This window comes from Arachis stenosperma, chromosome 9 (assembly GCF_014773155.1).
Source record: "Arachis stenosperma cultivar V10309 chromosome 9, arast.V10309.gnm1.PFL2, whole genome shotgun sequence".
NCBI classification, from domain to species: Eukaryota; Viridiplantae; Streptophyta; class Magnoliopsida; order Fabales; family Fabaceae; genus Arachis; species Arachis stenosperma.
Window position 1 is genome coordinate 41491586 of NC_080385.1, and position 19713 is coordinate 41511298.

General features: G+C 40.8%; 1 protein-coding gene and 1 non-coding gene across 2 annotated transcripts; one reads left to right on the top strand and one right to left on the bottom strand.

The window, feature by feature from the left end:
- Positions 1 to 209: 209 nt before the first annotated feature.
- LOC130950511 (autophagy-related protein 18a-like) lies at positions 210 to 3979 on the bottom strand. Its single transcript, XM_057879033.1, has 4 exons — positions 2948 to 3979; positions 1809 to 2016; positions 1570 to 1696; positions 210 to 660 (listed from the first exon to the last, which is right to left on the bottom strand). The coding sequence occupies exons 1-4, from the start codon at positions 3722 to 3724 to the stop codon at positions 570 to 572; spliced, it is 1203 nt and encodes a 400-aa protein (XP_057735016.1). The 5' UTR covers positions 3725 to 3979; the 3' UTR covers positions 210 to 569.
- Positions 3980 to 19297: 15318 nt separating this feature from the next.
- On the top strand, positions 19298 to 19401 carry LOC130952839 (small nucleolar RNA R71). The gene has a single exon (XR_009075015.1). It is a non-coding gene; the product is annotated as a small nucleolar RNA R71 (small nucleolar RNA).
- Positions 19402 to 19713: the final 312 nt, after the last annotated feature.

Below are 19713 nucleotides of genomic sequence, written 5' to 3' on the forward strand. Positions count from 1 at the left end.
TTGGCGCTATTGTTCAACAGATTCCCCCAATCTCTTGCATAATGTATAAAGCATTTAATCCTTTATTGGAGAATAAAAATGTTCATATTTCTTTATGGGAACCATTGTTCGATATAGATCACTGGAACATGTATTAAATGTTTATGAAAACACAATAAAATATAAGGCTTTACTAAATTTCTAATCCAGATGTTCCTATAAACTTGTTTTCCTTCCAGGTTTGTCTTTAAAAAAAGAAAAAATTGCCCAGGCCAAATCATACTTACAACATTTTACCCTTCCTTTTTGCTGTGTTAAATTTCGAACAGTAATATTCAATTTACCACATCAAAGGAACATCCACTTTTTCAAGAATCCGGAGACCTGCTGAATTCTGAGAGTTCATAACTTGATTTTGATTCACAATGTAATATATACAACGCAAAGCGATTGACATTGGGACATTAGCAATATACTCGTACTTACACAACTTAGAAATAAAAGAAAAAGGGGAGGGGGTAACAAGGTAAACAGAAAATAAGAGTATTCACAGCAAGGGCCACTGAAGATATATACAAGATGCATTTTTATTAGAATGTCTCATCTGTCTTGAGGAAATTGTAATATTCAAGTTGTGTCATCTCTCCTCCATTTGCAGAATCAAACTGGCATCGATAAAAGCTGCAAAAGAAATTCAATAATCGTCTGCATCAATATTTAACTCCCAGAGATGGATAGCCATATAGGAAAAGAACATTCTATTTCTTGTAGGTTGATCGTCTGAAAAAGTAGACACCCTTATTTCGTCTAATTGCTTCATGATATAACTTTCTAAATACGTGATGTTTAACAGTCATAACTCATAATAAACCATTAACAGATAAAGAAATTATTATTAGCAAAATATAACCAATGACAATATTGAAGAACCATTTGAACCCCAAACCCTCAAACAAACAAGAATCGTCAGTCTTATCGAGCAATGTTAGCATGCAATGCACAAGAATGAATGAGAAAACTACTAAAGACCTTTGATTTAATGTAACATGAATGTTAGGGAGTCAAATGTGAAAATGACTGATCCTGGAGCTAGTAATGTTGTCAGAGGGGGGAATCAAATCATTCTTCATGCAGAGGCCTATTTTAGCGAAATAAGAAGGAACTTAAAGAAAAATGTTGACATTCGGAAAGGCAACTGGCCAGGGCAATTAGGGAAAGACTCTTGTAACTAACTCTGCCATCTTGGCATAGTAAGTGTAATTCTATTATAGGTGAGGGGAGTAGGTATTTAAAATGGAGGAAGAGAACCAAGTGGAGTATCCCAAAAAAATTGGAAATAGAATTCTGTAGGAAAGCACCAAGCCTCACGAATTCTCAACAGCCAGTTTAGGTTTCAGTGGAAAATAATGCAATTTCAAAGGAGGAGGTTTGCATCCCAACTGGTATAGGCTAAATCCTATAGAGGTATTCTTCTGCACTTCACCGTTTTATTGGTATTACTGATACCGATTTCTTACAAACACCTACAAGAAAAAGGATTTGCAATGGCAAACTGAGAAGGGCAAAGATATGATTGATTACTGAAAGTACCTGCCATCCATGCCTAGTATAACAATAGTATTCTTTTGATGGCCAAAGGCAACAATATGCTGCAAACCTTCCTGCAGGCGAAACTGAGCCACAGACCACTCTGAGCTAAAGTACTTGGGTAAAACACCTGTAAAATATTTTTCATCAATAAATGTTGCTTTAATTCTTACGTGTTCTGAAAAAGGCATCTAATTTCATATATGATGCTGACATAGTTCATGGTAGAAAAATACACAAACCTTTCATAAATTTAAGAGATGAAACAGCTGTTGGGGAACTAGGATTTGACTCGGATGAACTATTCGATCTGTCAAGCCCCAAAAGTCCAGAATCAACCTTTAAGTTGAAGACATGAACGGTCCCCTTATCACTCGAAACAGCTAGCCACTGTGCAGTAGGAGAGAAGGCAAGGCTGTATATTTCCGCACGGTCTGCACCTCTCCGTACCTGGAATCCCATCCCACTAATTTACAATCAAACTTTCAAAACATATTAAGCGTTAATTAGCATTTCAAAGTCCAAACTGTAAGACATCAACACCAAATGCATATCATTAGGTTGACAAACCAACTCTAATATCGTAATCCTAGCAACCGAACAGATAAATCAATTCTTAAAAATATCCATATAGCAGAACAATCACATTCCCCATGAACAACGTCAATTAAATTTCATTTGAATAGGCAAAGAAACACTAGAAAGGCAACAACAAAAAGTCATTCTCCTATTAGTTAAAGCCAACTATAAATCAAACCACGCTCAAGCAAACTATGATAAGCTACATCCTTAGACATGCCATTCAATTGATATTTCCTTACATGCGGCAGGATTCTACTCTAATCTCTCTATGATACAACATCTGCTAAATTCATATCATCAACAATTTTAAGCATTAGCACAATTTTTCTACTTGGTCTTTGCCTTTGCTATCTGAATCCTCTTAGCCTTAACAAAAATCGATTAATACAACTTAAGCTCAAGACCACTAAAAATGTATAAAGCTTGTTTACCACTTGACCAACCCGGTGTTGGTAGCATTTAACACATTCAAATTTTCACTTGGAATCAAGAGATTCACTCTCAGAAACTCTGAGTAAAATTTTTTTTTTTTTTTTTTTGGTTTCCAACCCCACCCGATAGACTAAAGACTAATCCATTGCGGGTACTGAGCTCCATTTGCGGGTTTGACACTGGCAAATGGATTGCTGCATGCATAAAAGGTGGGATTCGAATTCAGCTGACCAGTGAGCTAACGACTTTACCAACTTGAGTAAAATCAAATTCTGATCATAACCAATTGCATACCAAGAAAACCAATCTGATCAGAAGTTACCAATAAAGATTCCAAAACAAAGAAACCAACTCCTCTGTTTCTCACCTCTTGCAACAAGGACCCATCTAACGTATTGAAAACCCTCACCAAGGTTCCTTTACTGCTTGCAGTAGCGAGCAACCTCCCATCCTGCGTGAGCGAGAAGCACGCGATCCTCGAGTCATGAGCCATGATGAATTTTGTCCTCTTTGAGGCGTAATGCTCAACTCTAACCTGCCCCTTCTGCAACCCAGGGCACGCAAGAACCATCGTCCCGGACAAGTGCGAAACCTCGCACAAACCCTTAGGGTTCGCAATTGTCTCAATTTGGTGAAGAACCTTCAGGTCGGCAAAATTGTACACGAAAATCTTGTGCGCGAGAACTACAACGATTCGGTCTCTTCGGAGGCGAACGCCTTTGACCTCGGAGCGGAATGAGAGCTCGCCAATGCACCGCGACTGGTGGTCGTCCCAGATCATGACCTTGTTCGGAGGGTGGCGAGGGTCAGGTCCGCCGCCGACGAAGGCGAGGATGTTGCACCGGAAGAGCATGTGAACGAGAGAGGTGCCGCCGCCTGGGCCGAAGTCACGGCGGAATATCTCGCGGAAAGGATCGCAGTTGTAGATGCGGAAGCCGCGGTCGGTGCCGGCGGCGAAGCAGCCAGAGTCTTGGTTGAAGGAGAGGTGGAGGAGGGAAGGGGCGGTGGCGATGGCGGTTCCAGTTCCGGTTCCGGTTCGGGTTGGGTCAGGGGATGCGGGTTGGGGTTGGTTAGGAGGGGATTCGTCGTTATCGTCGGGGTCGGGGGAGTGAAGGGGCATTAGGGTTTGTTGGGTGTCGGACATTTGAGGACAATTCGGGAATTTCAAAGGTTATTTCTGTTGCTGTGGGAGATGAAGGACTGAAGGTGATTTGATTGAATGATACTGGAATTGAAGGGAAAGGTTTTGATTGTTATCTTGGGGTTTGGGAAATCAAAATTCAGAGGGTACTGGTGAGAACTGAGAAAGAACGAAAGGAAGGAAGGTTTGTGCGTTGTGTGGTTTGTTTCCGAAGCCACACAGGAAAGCAAGCGTGTTAGAGGGGTTTGGTTAGCTGAATTGAACGCTTGTAAAGCTAGCTGGGTTAATGAGTTAAAGAGGTTTTCTTAGGCAGTTAGCACCAAGGTTTAGAAAATAGGACCGGTCATCAAACTACTCTAATGATTTATTGGTTTATTGGTCTAATCAGTCTAACTAATAGTTCAACCAAAAAAATTATTTTAAAATAGAATAATAAATAAATTATAAATAAACATCCTAAAATATAATTATAATCTAATATAAATTTTAAAATATCTTCGAAATTTAAAAGTTAAAACACTACATAAAATATCAACCAAATATATATGATCTTATCAAAATCCAAACTCAAAAGTTAAATAGTAATAAAAACATATCTAAATATTAAATCTCAACATCATGGTTTATCAATCATCAAAATTCGCAAGAACTTATTGCAAATCTACTTCGGTGGGATGATCTTCACCTTCATTCCCACCCTCTTGAGTAGAAGAATCAAGAGATGCAGCATAAAGACCACTACTACCACCACCACTTTGATATAAATCAGCATCAATTTCACCTAATAAAATACACATGTTATCATTATATTATAAACTAACAACATTCTAATAAATCATTAGAAACTAAATATACTATACTCATGCAATAAGTCATCAACATTACTAGAAAGATCAGGCTCTTTCTCTACAACTTCTTCAGTCACCCAAAAGTCAACTAGACTGATGCTTTCATAATCAATTGGATCATATTGTGTCTTTTGCTTTCTTTTTTCTTTTTCCTTCCTAAAAAGTTAAATACAATATATGAAAATTTAATAATTTACAAATTTGTTATGATAAAGATTACATCTGAAACAATATGATATTTCATTAAAATAGAATTGGATACGAGTGCATTGCATTATAAATGCAGCAGAAAGTAAAAAAAAAAAACAACAGTGACTATGAATTGGGGAAGGGAGTATTTTAGATAACCACAGTCATAAGACAAGCTAAAAAAGATTCATCACTTTTAAATTTTAACTTTAGGAAGCACCTAGTAATAAGCCATATTATGAGTGTAACGCTTAGGAGTGCCAGAAGCTTCAAGTGAAGAGTAGAATGCTTCAGTATCTTGAATAATTTCTTCTTTGGAAGAAAATGCAAGGCGATTTGACAAAGCTCCTGCTATCCATTTGGTCTGCAGTTCGAACATGGGGAAGGGAATAACCTTCCAAGGCAACCCAACAAATGAAAGCCATGGGGCCAATGCCAGTGGAAAAACATGCTTGTACAATGGTCCTACACGGTTGTCATCTACACTCACTTCCCCATTTGTTTCAAGGAATGGGAAATCATACTTGTACCTAATAAACGAACAAAAATGGTCATCAATCATCAACATTTATTCAGTTCTTAACCTAAAGCAGGAGCCACAACACAATTAAAAACAGATATGAAATTAACAATACCATATCTAAATTCTGCCTACAGCATTCAACAATATTGTAAAACAGAGTAAGTTTACAGCATTAACAAAACAACAAAACACTAAAAGAGAGTAACAGTTACATAACAGAGTAAATTTCCAGCATATTAGGTGTTCTGGACCAAAACAGAGTAATAGTTACAAAAACAGCAAAACACTAAAACAAATTTCCAGCATTAGCAATCCATACATACATACAAAAACAGCAAAACACTAAAACAGAGTAACAGTTTCCACTTTCCAGCATTAGCAACTAATCCATACATACAAATTTCGGAATTTTCATAGCAATCAGAACCATACATACAAAGAAGACCGAAGGACGAGAACAAAGACGGAAGACCGAAGAAGAAGAATTGAAGAACCAAACTTCAAGCCAAGACCCTAGAAGAATTGAAGAAATATGGAACAAAAATTGAAGAAGAAGTTCAGAGAAGATGAAGACGAGGAGCACTCACCTAGGTTCGAGGAAGAAGCGGCGGTGCTGAGGACGGCGGCAGCGCTGACGACCTCAGAACCGCGACGACGATGAAGGCTAGGGTTCGGGGTTCCTTTGCTTCAGAGGGCTAGGGTTCCTTTGCTTCAGATGAATGAATGGCTGATAAACCACTATTTTATGGTTTATATTGTGTTTAATTGTGTGGTTTTATCACGATCCTTACCCACTTATTCATTAATTTAGCATGCATTTATATTTCCTTCCTGAAATTATTACATGATTGAAAACTGCTTCCTAGAGACTTTTAATTATGCATTTTAATTCTCCTTTATTCCATTCGATATCGTAATTTGTGTGTTAAGTGTTTCAGGCTTTATAGGGTATGAATGAGTTGGAGATTGGAAAGGAAGCTAGCAAAAATGGAAGGAACACGAGAAATTGAGGAGATAACCAGCGAGAAGTGACACGGCCGCATGGCTCACTGGTGGACGAAATTGTGATCATATGTTCTTTATACTTTGATGATGTTTACTCTTAGGGCACTGTTTATTTTCTTTACTTGAATTCACAACTCCGTTCAACTAACCAGCAAGTGTACTGGGTCGTCCAAGTAATAACCTTACGTGAGTAAGGGTCGAATCCACAGAGATTGTTGGTATGAAGCAAGCTATGGTCACCTTGTAAATCTCAGTTAAGCAGATTAAAATTGGATAATGGGTTTTCGAAAATTAATGATAAAATAAGAAATAATAAAAGGGATAGAATACTTATGTAGATTCATTGAACAGTGCATAGGAATTTCAGTTAAGTATATGAAGATGCTGTATGGCTCAAGGACGTCTGCCTTCCCACTGCTTCTACTCAATCCTTCTTACTCCTTTCCATGGCAAGCTTTGTATAGGGGTTCACCATCAGCTGTGGCTACTTTCATTCCTCTCGGGAAAATATCCTGTGCGGCTGTCACTCGCACAGCTAATCAGTCTGGAGGCATCACCCATGGTTGATGGCTACATCCCATCCTCGCAGTGAAAGCTAATGCTCACGCACTCTGTCACAGTACGGCCAATCACCGGTTGGTTCCCGCTCCTACTGGAATAGAATCCCTTGATTCTTTTGCATCTGTCACTAACGCCCAGCAGGTTGCAAGTTTGAAGCACGTCACAGTCATTCATTACCGGAATCCTACTCGGAATACCACAGACAAGGTGAGACTTTCCGGATTCCCAGGATCCTACTCGGAACACCACAGACAAGGTTGGACTTTCCGGATCCTCATAAATGCCGCCATCTATCTAGCTTATACCACGAAGATTCTGTTGGGGAATCTAAGAGATACACATTCAAGCCTTGTTGCATGTAGAACGGAAGTGGTTGTCAGTCACGCGCATTCATAAGTGAGAATAATAATAAGGGTTATCTAACTCATTAGATTCATCATGTTCTTGGGTACGAATGAATATCTTGGAATAAGAATAAGATAGAGACCGAATAAAAGAAGATAGAATTGCATTGATACTTGAGGTACAGCAGAGCTCCACACCCTTAATCTATGGTGTGCAGAAACTCCACCGTTGAAAATACATAAGTGAAAGAGGTTCAGGCATGGCCGACTGGCCAGCCCCCCTAAACGTGATCAATAGTCTCTTAGGATGAAGAATAAAACAAAACTGAGACCAAAGATGTCTAATACAATAGATAAATGTCCTATATATACTAGACTAGCTACTAGGGTTTACATGAGTAAGTAATTGATGCATAAATCCACTTCTGGGGCCCACTTGGTGTGTGTTTGGGCTGAGCTTGATTAATCCACGAGCTGAGGCTTCTCTTGGAGTTGAACTTTGAGTTATGACGTGTTTTGGGCGTTTAACTCCGGATCATGACGTTTTTCTGGCGTTTAACTCCAGACAGCAGCGTGTACTTGGCGTTCAACGCCAAGTTACGTCGTCATTCTTCGAATAAAGTATGGACTATTATATATTGCTGGAAAGCCCTGAATGTCTACTTTCCAACGCCGTTGAGAGCGCGCCAATTGGAGTTCTGTAGCTCCAGAAAATCCATTTCGAGTGCAGGGAGGTCAGATTCCAACAGCATCAGCAGTCCTTTTGTCAGCCTTTTTCAGAGTTTTGCTCAAATCCCTCAATTTCAGTCAGAATTTACCTGAAATCACAGAAAAACACACAAACTCATAGTAAAGTCCAGAAATGTGAATTTAACATAAAAACTAATGAAAACATCCCTAAAAGTAGCTTGAACTTACTAAAAACTACGTAGAAACAATGCCAAAAAGCGTATAAATTATCCGCTCATCACAACACCAAACTTAAATTGTTGCTTGTCCCCAAGCAACTGAAAATCAAATAGGATAAAAAGAAGAGAATATACTATAAAGTCCAAAATATCACTGAATATTAATTTAATTACATGAGCGGGACTTGTAGCTTTTTCTTCTGAACAGCTTTGGCATCTCACTTTTTCCTTTGAAGTTCAGAGTGATTGGCATCTCTAGGAACTTAGAATTTTGGATAGTGTTATTGACTTTCCTAGTTAAGCATGTTGATTCTTGAACACAGCTACTTTTGAGTCTTGGCCGTGGCCCTAAGCATTTTGTCTTCCAGTATTACCACCAGATACATAAATGCCACAGACACATAACTGGGTGAACCTTTTCAGATTGTGACTTAGCTTTGCTAAAGTCCCCAATTAGTGGTGTCCAGAGCTCTTAAGCACACTCTTTTGCTTTGGATCACGACTTTAACCATTCAGTCTCAAGCTTTTCACTTGGACCTTCATGACACAAGCACATGGTTAGGGACAGCTTTGATTTAGCCGCTTAGGCCTGGATTTTATTTCCTTGGGCCCTCCTATCCATTAATGCTCAAAGCCTTGGATCCTTTGCTTTTTAAATTTTCGCCATTTTTTTTTCACTGCTTTTTCTTGCTTCAAGAATCAAATTCATGATTTTTCAGATCATCAATAACATTTCTCTTTGTTCATCATTCTTTCAAGAACCAACAATTTTAACACTCATAAACAACAAGATCAAAAGACATATGCACTGTTCAATCATTCATTCAGAAAACAAAAGCATTGTCACCACATCAATATAATTAAACTAAATTCAATAATAATTTCGAAAATTATGTACTTCTTGTTCTTTTGAATTAAAACATTTTTCTTTTAAGAGAGGTGAAGGACTAATGGATTTCATTCATAGCTTTAAGGCATGGTTACATACTAATGATCATGAAATAAAGACACGAAACATGGATAAACATAATATTAAAAACCGAAAACAGAGAGAAATAAAGAACAAGGAATGAATCCACCTCTTAGTGGCGTCTTCTTCTTGAAGGACCCATGATATTTTTCAACTCCTCTATGTCTCTTCCTTGCCTTTGTTGCTCCTCCCTCATTGCTCTTTGATCTTCTCTTATTTCTTGGAGAATGATGGAGTACTCATGATGTTCCACCCTTAATTGTTCAACATTATGGCTCAAATCTTCTAAAGAGGTGTTGAGTTGCTCCCAATAGTTGTTGGGAGGAAAGTGCATTCCTTGAGGCATTTGTTGATGATGAACTTCCTCATGTTCTTCTTGATGGCCGTGAGGAACTTCTCTTGATTGCTCCATCCTTTTCTTGGTGATGGGCTTATCTTCTTCAATGGAGACATCTCCTTCTATGATAACTCCAGCTGAGTAACATAGATGGCATATAAGGTGGGGGAAGGCTAGCCGTGCCATGTGTGAAGGCTTGTCAGCTATTTTGTAGAGTTCATTGGAGATGACTTCATGAACTTCCACTTCCTCTCCAATCATGATGCTATGAATCATGATGGCCCGATCCACAGTAACTTCAGATCGGTTGCTTGTAGGGATGATGGATCTTTGAATGAACTCCAACCATCCTCTAGCTACAGGCTTGAGGTCCAGTCTTCTTAGTTGGACTGGCTTGCCTTTGGAGTCTATTCTCCATTGGGCGCCTTCCACACAAATGTCCCTAAGGACTTGGTCCAACCTTTGATTAAAGTTGACCCTTCTTGTGTAGGGGCTTTCATCACCTTGCATCATGGGTAAGTGAAACGCCAACCTCACATTTTCCGGACTAAAATCCAAGTATTTCCCCCTAACCATTGTGAGATAATTCTTTGGGCTTGGGTTCATACCTTGGTCATGGTTTCTAGTGATCCATGCATTGGCATAGAACTCTTGAACCATTAATATTCCGACTTGTTGCATGGGGTTGGTTATGACTTCCCACCCTCTTCGTTGGATCTCATGTCGGATTTCCGGAAACTCATTCTTTTTGAGCTTGAAAGGGACCTCAGGGATCACCTTCTTCTTTGCCACCACATCATAGAAGTGGTCTTGATGGCTCTTGGAAATGAATCTTTCCATCTCCCATGACTCGGAGGTGGAAGCTTTTGCTTTCCCTTTCCCTTTTCTTGAGGAAACTCCGGCCTTAGGTGCCATTGGTAATGGAAAAACAAAAAAAAAGCTTATGCTTTTACCACACCAAACTTAAAATTTGCTCGCCCTCGAGCAATAAAAAAAAGAAGAGTAGAAGAAGAAGAGAATGTGGAAGAGAGGGAGAGAAGTGGTTCGGCTATATGGGGAAGAAGGGGTTTGTGTTGTGTGAAAATGAAGAAGAATGGGAGGGTATTTATAGGGAGGGGGAGGGTTAGTGTTCGGCCATTTTGGGTGGGAATGGGTGGGAAATTGAATTTGAATTTTATGAGGGTAGGTGGGGTTTATGGGGAAGAGGAGGTTGATGTGAATGGTGAATGGGGTAATTGGGAAGAGGAATTGAGGTGATTGGTGAAGGGTGTTGGGAAGTGTGACATGGAGAATGAGATTTGGATTAAGAGAGTGTGATTAGGATTAAAAGGAATGTGGTAGGTGGGGATCCTGTGGGGTCCACAGATCCTGAGGTGGGGATCCTGTGGGGTCCACAGATCCTGAGGTGGGGATCCTGTGGGGTCCACAGATCCTGAGGTGAAAAGAAATGCCATTCCTTCACCCTATAGGCATGTAAAATGCCTACATGCATCATTCTGGCGTTCAAACGCCCATTGGTGCATGTTCTGGGCGTTCAACGCCCATGTAATGCATGTTTCTGGCGTTGAACGCCAGTTTCATGCTTGTTTCTGGCGTTCAGCACCAGTTTGTCCTCTCTGTGCACCATCCTGGCGTTTAACGCCAGGTTGTTGCTTGTTTTGGGCGTTCAATGCCAGAATGGTGCTCTGTTCTGGCGTTGAACGCCAGACAGATGCATCTTACTGGCGTTGAACGCCAGCCCGTGCTTCCTCCAGGGTGAAAAATTTTTTTCTTCTGTTTTTGACTTTGTTTTTAATTTTTTTTGATTTTTTTTCGTGACTCCTCATGATCATGTACCTAATAAAACACAAAAATAACAAAGAAACAAAATAAAATAAAATTAGATAAATAAAATTGGGTTGCCTCCCAACAAGCGCTTCTTTAATGTCAATAGCTTGACAGTGGTTCTCATGGAACCACTAGATGATCAGGTCAACTTAAGTGTGGTATTCCCAACACCAAACTTAGAGTTTGGATATGGGGTTTGAACACCAAACTTAGAGTTTGGTTGTGGCCTCACAACACCAAACTCAGAGTTTGACTGTGTGGGCTTTTCTTGACTCTGAACTGAGAGAAGCTCTTTATGCTCACTCTCTTTTGTCACAGAGGGATGGCCATGTGCTTGAAACACAAGGTAGTCCCCATTCAATTGAAGGACTAACTCACCTCTGTTGACATCTATCACAGCTCCTGCTGTGGCTAGGAAAGGTCTTCCTAGGATGATGCATTCATCATCTTCCTTCCTAGTGTCTAGGATTATGAAATCGGTAGGGATGTAAAGGCCTTCAACCTTTACTAGCACGTCCTCTACTAATCCATATGCTTGCCTCACTGACTTATCTGCCAATTGCAATGAGAACAAAGCAGGTTGTACCTCAATGATCCCCAGCTTCTCCATTACAGAGAGTGGCATAAGATTTATCCCTGACCCAAGATCACATAGAGCTTTTTCAAAGCTCATGGTGCCAATGGTGCAAGGTATTAAGAACTTGCCAGGATCTTGTTTCTTTTGAGGTAGTGTTCTCTGAATCCAAGTATCTAGTTCACTAATGAGCAAGGGAGGTTCACTTTCCCAAGTCTCATTACCAAACAGCTTGGCATTCAGCTTCATGATAGCTCCTAAGTATTGAGCAACTTGCTCTCCAGTCACATCTTCATCCTCTTCAGAGGAAGAATAGTCCTCAGAGCTCATGAATGGCAGAAGGAGATTTAAAGGAATCTCTATGGTCTCTAGATGAGCCTCAGATTCCTCAAGATCCTCAATAGGAAACTCCTTCTTGCTTGAGGGACGTCCCAGGAGGTCTTTCTCACTAGGATTTTCGTCCTCCTCCTCCCTTGTGCATTCGGCCACTTTGACTATGTCAATGGCTTTGCACTCTCCTTTTGGATTCTCTTCTGTATTGCTTGGAAGAATACTGGGAGGAGTTTCAATGACTTTCTTACTCAGCTGGCCTACTTGTGCCTCCAGATTTCTAATGGAGGATCTTGTTTCATTCATAAAACTGAAAGTGGCTTTTGACAGATCAGAGACTATATTGGCTAAATTAGAATTGTTTTGTTCAGAATTCTCTGTCTGTTGCTGAGAAGATGATGGATATGGCTTGCTATTGCCCAGCCTCGTACGTCCACCATTGTTAAAACCTTGTTGAGGTTTTTGCTGATCCTTCCAGGAGAAATTTGGATGATTTCTCCATGATGAGTTATAGGTGTTTCCATAAGGTTCACCTAAGTAATTAACCTCTGCCATGGCAGGGTTTTCAGGATCATAAGCTTCTTCAGAAGCTACCTCTCTAGTACTGTTGGATGCATGTTGCAATCCATTCAGATTTTGAGAGATCATGTTGACCTGTTGAGTCAACACTTTGTTCTGAGCCAATATGGTATTCAGAGCATCAATTTCAAGAACTCCTTTCTTCTGAGGTACCCCATTGTTCACGGAATTCCTCTCAGAAGTATACATGAACTGGTTGTTTGCAACCATGTCAATGAGTTCTTGAGCCTCTCCAGGCGTTTTCTTCAGGTGAATAGATCCACCTGCAGAATGGTTGGTGCGCGAAATTGTGAACAATACTTTTTCACAACTCAAATAATCCCCGGTAATGGCTCCAAGAACTTGGTGCGCCTAATACCATGGCATTACACAACTTCGCACAACTAACCAGCAAGTGTACTGGGTCGTCCAAGTAATAAAACCTTACGTGAGTAAGGGTCGATCCCACGGAGATTGTTAGTATTGAAGCAAGCTATGGTCATCTTGTAAATCTTAGTCAGGCAGACTCAAATGTATATGATGATGATAAACGAAAATAACATAAAAGGTAAAGATAGAGATACTTATGTATATCATTGGTGTATGAGCTTCAGACAAGTGTATGAAGATGCCTTCCCTTCCGTCTCTCTGCTTTCCTACAGTCTTCATCCAATCCTTCTTACTCCTTTCCATGGCAAACTTGTGTAGGGTCTCACTGTTGTCAGCAGCTACCTCCCATCCGCGCAGTGAAAGCTAATGCAGAGCACTCTGTCACAGTGCCGCCAATCACCGGTTTGGTTCCCTCCCCTACCGGAATAGAATCACTCTTTTGCGTCTGTCACTAACGCCCAGTAGGTTACAGGTTTGAAGCACGTCACAGTCATTCAGTCATTGAATCCTACTCAGAACACCACAGACAAGGTTAGACCTTCCGGATTCTCTTGAATGCCGCCATCAGTTCTTGCCTATACCACGAAGACTCTGATCTCATGGAATGGCTGGCTCGTTTGTCAGACGAGCACTCGGTTGTCAGGCGATCAACCATGCATCATGCAATCAGAAATCCAAGAGATATTCACTAAAGCCTTGAATGCTTGTAGAACAAGGATGGTTGTCAGTCATCTTGTTCATAGGTTGAAGAACAAGTGATATCTTAGATAAAGAACAAGTGGAATTTGAATGGAAGAACAATAGTAATTGCATTAATACTCGAGGTACAGCAGAGCTCCACACCCTTAATCTATGGTGTGTAGAAACTCCACCGTTGAAAATACATAAGAACATAGTCTAGGCATGGCCGAATGGCCAGCCTCCCAAGGTGAGTTCAATCATAAAGACATGATCAAAAGACTCTCCATATACAATAGTAAAAGGTCCTATTTATAGAAAACTATTACATAGATGAGTAAATGACATAAAAATCCACTTCCGGGCCCACTTGGTGTGTGCTTGGGCTGAGCAATCAAGGAAATTCGTGTAGAGACGTTTTCTGGAGTTAAACGCCAGCTCCCATGCCAGTTTGGGCGTTTAACTCCAACTTTTAATCCTGTTCCGGCGTTTAACGCTGGAATTTCTGAGGCCGGATTGCTTCGCGGGTTTGGGCCATCAAATCTTGGACAAAGTATGGACTATTATATATTGCTGGAAAGCCCTGGATGTCTACTTTCCAACGCCGTTGAGAGCGCGCCAATTGGGCTTCTGTAGCTCCAGAAAATCCACTTCGAGTGCAGGGAGGTCAGAATCCAACAGCATCTGCAGTCCTTTTTGGTCTCTGAATCAGATTTTTGCTCAAGTCCCTCAATTTCAGCCAGAAAATACCTGAAATCACAGAAAAACACACAAACTCATAGTAAAGTCCAGAAAAGTGAATTTTAAATAAAAACTAATAAAAATATACTAAAATCTAACTAAAAGATATCAAAAACATACTAAAACAATGCCAAAAAGTATACAAATTATCCGCTCATCACAACACCAAACTTAAATTGTTGCTTGTCCTCAAGCAACTGAAAATCAAATAAGATAAAAAGAAGAGAATATGCAATGAATTCCAAAAACATCTGTGAAGATCAGTATTAATTAGATGAGCGGGGCTTTTAACTTTTTGCTTCTGAACAGTTTTGGCATCTCAATCTCTCCTTTGAAATCCAGAATGGTTGGCTTCTTTAGGAACTCAGAGTCCAGATAGTGTTAATGATTCTCCTAGTGAAGTATGATGATTCTTGAACATAGCTATTTATTGAGTCTTGGCTGTGGCCCAAAGCACTCTGTCTTCCAGTATTACCACCAGATACATACATGCCACAGACACATAATTGGGTGAACATTTTCAGATTGTGACTCAGCTTTGCTAAAGTCCCCAATTAGAGGTGTCCAGGGTTCTTAAGCACACTCTTATTTACCTTGGATCACAACTCTTTTTCTTTCTTTTTCTTTCTCTTTTTTTTTTTTTTTTTTTTTTTTTTTTTCGATTTTTTTTTTTTTTTTTTTGAATAGCTTTTTCTTGCTTCAAGAATCATTTTATTGATTTTTCAGATCCTCAGTAACATGTCTCCTTTTTCATCATTCTTTCAAGAGCCAACATTCATGAACCACAAATTCAAGATACATATGCACTGTTTAAGCATACATTCAGAGAACAAAAATATTGCCACCACATCAAAATAATTAAACTATTATAAAATTCAAAATTCATGCAATTCTTCCTTTTTCAATTAAGCACATTTTTATTCAAGAAAGGTGATGGATTCATAGGACATTCATAACTTTAAGGCATAGACACTAAGACACTAATGATCATAAGACACAAACATGGATAACATAAAGCATAGAATTCGAGAAACAGAGAGATAAAGAACAAGGAAATCAAGGAATGGGTCCACCTTAGTGATGGCGGCTCTTCCTTGCTTTTGAAGGTCCTATGGAGTGCTTGAGCTCCTCAATGTCTCTTCCTTGTCTTTGTTGTTCCTCCCTCATGATTCTTTGATCTTCTCTAATCTCATGAAGGATGATGGAGTGTTCTTGGTGCTCCACCCTTAGTTGTCCCATGTTGGAACTCAACTCTCCTAGGGAGGTGTTTAGTTGCTCCCAATAGTGGTGTGGAGGAAAGTGCATCCCTTGAGGTATCTCAGGGATCTCATGGTGAGAAGGCTCTCTTGTGTACTCCATCCTTTGTTAGTGATGGGCTTGTCCTCATCAATGGGGGTGTCTCCCTCTATGTCAACTCCTACTGAATAACAGAGGTGACAAATGAGATGAGGAAAGGCTAACCTTGCCACAGTGGAGGTCTTGTCCGCCACTTTATAGAGTTCTTGAGCTATAACCTCATGAACCTCTATTTCTTCTCCAATCATGATACTATGGATCATGATGGCCCGGTCTATGGTCACTTCGGACCGGTTGCTAGTGGGAATGATTGAGCGTTGTATGAACTCTAACCATCCTCTAGCTACGGGCTTGAGGTCATGCCTTCTTAATTGAACCGGCTTTCCTCTTGAGTCTTGCCTCCATTGTGCGCCCTCTTCACATATGACTGTGAGGACTTGGTCCAACCTTTGATCAAAGTTGACCCTTCTAGTGTAAGGATGCTCATCTCCTTGCCTCATGGGCAAGTTGAACGCCATCCTCACACTCTCCGGACTGAAATCCAAGTATTTCCCCCGAACCATAGTAAGATAATTCTTTGGATTCGGGTTCACACTTTGGTCATGGTTCTTGGTGATCCATGCATTGGCATAGAACTCTTGAACCATCAAGATTCCGACTTGTTGAATGGGGTTGGTAAGTACTTCCCAACCTCTTCTTCGGATCTCATGGCGGATCTCCAGATATTCACCCTTTTTGAGTGAAAAAGGGACTTCGGGGATCACCTTTTTCAAGGCCACAACTTCATAGAAGTGGTCTTGATGCACCTTTGAGAGGAATCTATCCATCTCCCATGACTCGGAGGTGGAAGCCTTTGCCTTCCCTTTCCTCTTTTTAGAGGTTTCTCCGGCCTTTGGTGCCATAATGGTTATGGAAAAACGAAAAAGCAACGCTTTTACCACACCAAACTTAAAATGTTTGCTCGTCCTCGAGCAAAAGAAGAAAGAAGGGGGTAGAAGAAGAAGAAATGAGGAAGAGGGAGATGGAGGTGTATTCGGCCAAAGGGGGAGAGAAGTGGTGTTTAGGTTGTGTGGAAATGAAGGGTGTAAAGAGGGGTTTATATAGGAGAGAGGGGGATGAAAGTTCGGTCATTTGAGGGTGGGTTTGGGAGGGTAAGTGGTTTGAATTTGAAGTGTGAGGTTGGTGGGGTTTTATGAAGGATGGATGTGAGTGGTGAAGAGAAAGATGGGATTTGATAGGTGAGGGGTTTTTGGGGAAGAGGTGTTGAGGTGATTGGTGAATGGGGGAAGAAGAGAGAGAGTGATGGTAGGGTCCTGTGGGGTCCACAGATCCTGTAGTAGGGTCCTGTGGGGTCCACAGATCCTGTAGTGTCAAGGAAAAGGCATCCCTGCACCAATTGGCACCAAAATCCACGTTTTGGGCCAATTCTGGCGTTAAACGCCGGGCTGGTGCCCATTCCTGGCGTTTAACGCCAGGTTTTATACCTTTACTGGCGTTTAACGCCAGTTTGGTGCCCCTTTCTGGCGTTAAACGCCCAGAAAGGTGCCAGACTGGGCGTTAAACGCCCATCTGCTAGGCTGACTGGCGTTTGAACGCCAGCAGCATCTTCCTCCAGGGTGTGCTGTTTTTCTTCCTGTTTTTCATTCTGTTTTTGCTTTTTTTTCATTATTTTTATGACTTCTTATGATCATCAACCTACAAAAAAGATAAAATAACAAAAGAAAATAATTAATTATAAATCATTGGGTTGCCTCCCAACAAGCGCTTCTTTACTGTCACTAGCTTGACAGAGGTCTCTCATGGAGCCTCAGAAATGCTCAGAACCGTGTTGGACCTTCCCAACACCAAACTTAGAGTTTGAATGTGGGGGTTCAACACCAAACTTAGGGTTTGGTTGTGGCCTCCCAATACCAAACTTAGAGTTTGACTGTGGGGGCTCTGCTTGGCTCTGTTTTGAGAGAAGCTCTTCATGCTTCTTCTCCATGATGATAGAGGGATATCCTTGGGCCTTAAACACCATGGATTCTTCATTCACTTGAATGATCAACTCTCCTCCATCAACATCAATCACAGCCTTTGCTGTGGCTAGGAATGGTCTGCCAAGGATGATGGATTCATCCATGCACTTCCCAGTCTCTAGGACTATGAAATCAGTAGGGATGTAATGGTCTTCAACCTTAACCAGAACATCCTCTACAAGTCCATAGGCTTGTTTTCTTGAGTTGTCTGCCATCTCTAGTGAGATTTTTGCAGCTTGCACCTCAAAGATCCCTAATTTCTCCATTACAGAGAGGGGCATGAGGTTTACACTTGACCCTAAGTCACACAAGGCCTTCTTGAAGGTCATGGTGCCTATGGTACAAGGTATAGAAAACTTCCCAGGATCCTGCCTCTTTTGAGGCAGTTTCTGCCTAGACAAGTTATCCAGTTCTTTGGTGAGCAAGGGAGGTTCATCTTCCCAAGTCTCATTTCCAAATAACTTGTCATTTAGCTCCATGATTGCTCCAAGGTATTTAGCAACTTGCTCTTCAGTGACATACTCATCCTCTTCAGAGGAAGAATACTCATCAGAGCTCATGAAAGGCAGTAGTAAGTCCAAGGGAATCTCTATGGTCTCAGTTTGAGCCTCAGATTCCCAAGGTTCCTCATTGGGGAACTCACTGGAGGCCAGTGCACGCCCATTGAGGTCTTCCTTAGTGGCGTTCACTGCCTCTTCTTCCTCCCAAAATTCGGCCATATTGATGGCTTTGCACTCTCCTTTTGGATTTTCTTCAGTGTTACTTGGGAGAGTGCTTGGAGGAAGTTCAGTAATTTTCTTGCTCAGCTGACCCACTTGTCCTTCCAAGTTTCTAATGGAGGATCTTGTTTCATTCATGAAACTTTGAGTGGTCTTTATTAGATCAGAGACCATGGTTGCTAAGTCAGAATTATTCTGCTTAGAACTCTCTGTCTGTTGCTGAGAAGATGATGGAAAAGGCTTGCTATTGCTAAGCCTGTTTCTTCCACCATTATTATTGAAACCTTGTTGAGGTCTCTCTTGATTCTTCCATGAGAGGTTTGGGTGATTTCTCCATGAAGAATTATAGGTATTACCATAGGGTTCTCCTAGGTAATTCACCTCTTCCATGGAAGGGTTCTCAGGATCATAGGCTTCTTCCTCAGATGAAGCATCCTTAGTACTGTTTGGTGCATTTTGCATTCCAGACAGACTTTGAGAAATCAAATTGACTTGTTGAGTCAATATTTTGTTCTGAGCCAATATGGCATTCAGAGCATCAATCTCAAGAACTCCTTTCTTCTGACCAGTCCCATTGTTCACAGGATTCCTCTCAGAAGTGTACATGAATTGGTTATTTGCAACCATTTCAATCAGTTCTTGAGCTTCTGCAGGCGTCTTCTTCAAATGAAGAGATCCTCCTGCAGAGCTATCCAAAGACATCTTGGATAGTTCAGAGAGACCATCATAGAAAATACCTATGATGCTCCATTCAGAAAGCATGTCAGATGGACATCTTCTGATTAATTGTTTGTATCTTTCCCAAGCTTCATAGAGGGATTCTCCATCCTTCTGTCTGAAGGTTTGGACTTCCACTCTAAGCTTACTCCATCTTTGTGGAGGAAAGAACTTTGCCAAGAAGGCATTGACTAGCTTTTCCCAAGAGTCCAGGCTTTCTTTAGGTTGAGAGTCCAACCATATTCTAGCTCTGTCTCTCACAGCAAAAGGGAATAGCATCAGTCTATAGACCTCAGGGTTAACCCCATTAGTCTTGACTGTGTCACAGATTTGCAAGAATTCAGCTAAAAACTGATGAGGATCTTCCATTGGAAGTCCATGAAACTTGCAATTCTGTTGCATTAGAGAAACTAATTGAGGCTTAAGCTCAAAGTTGTTTGCTCCAATGGCAGGGATTGA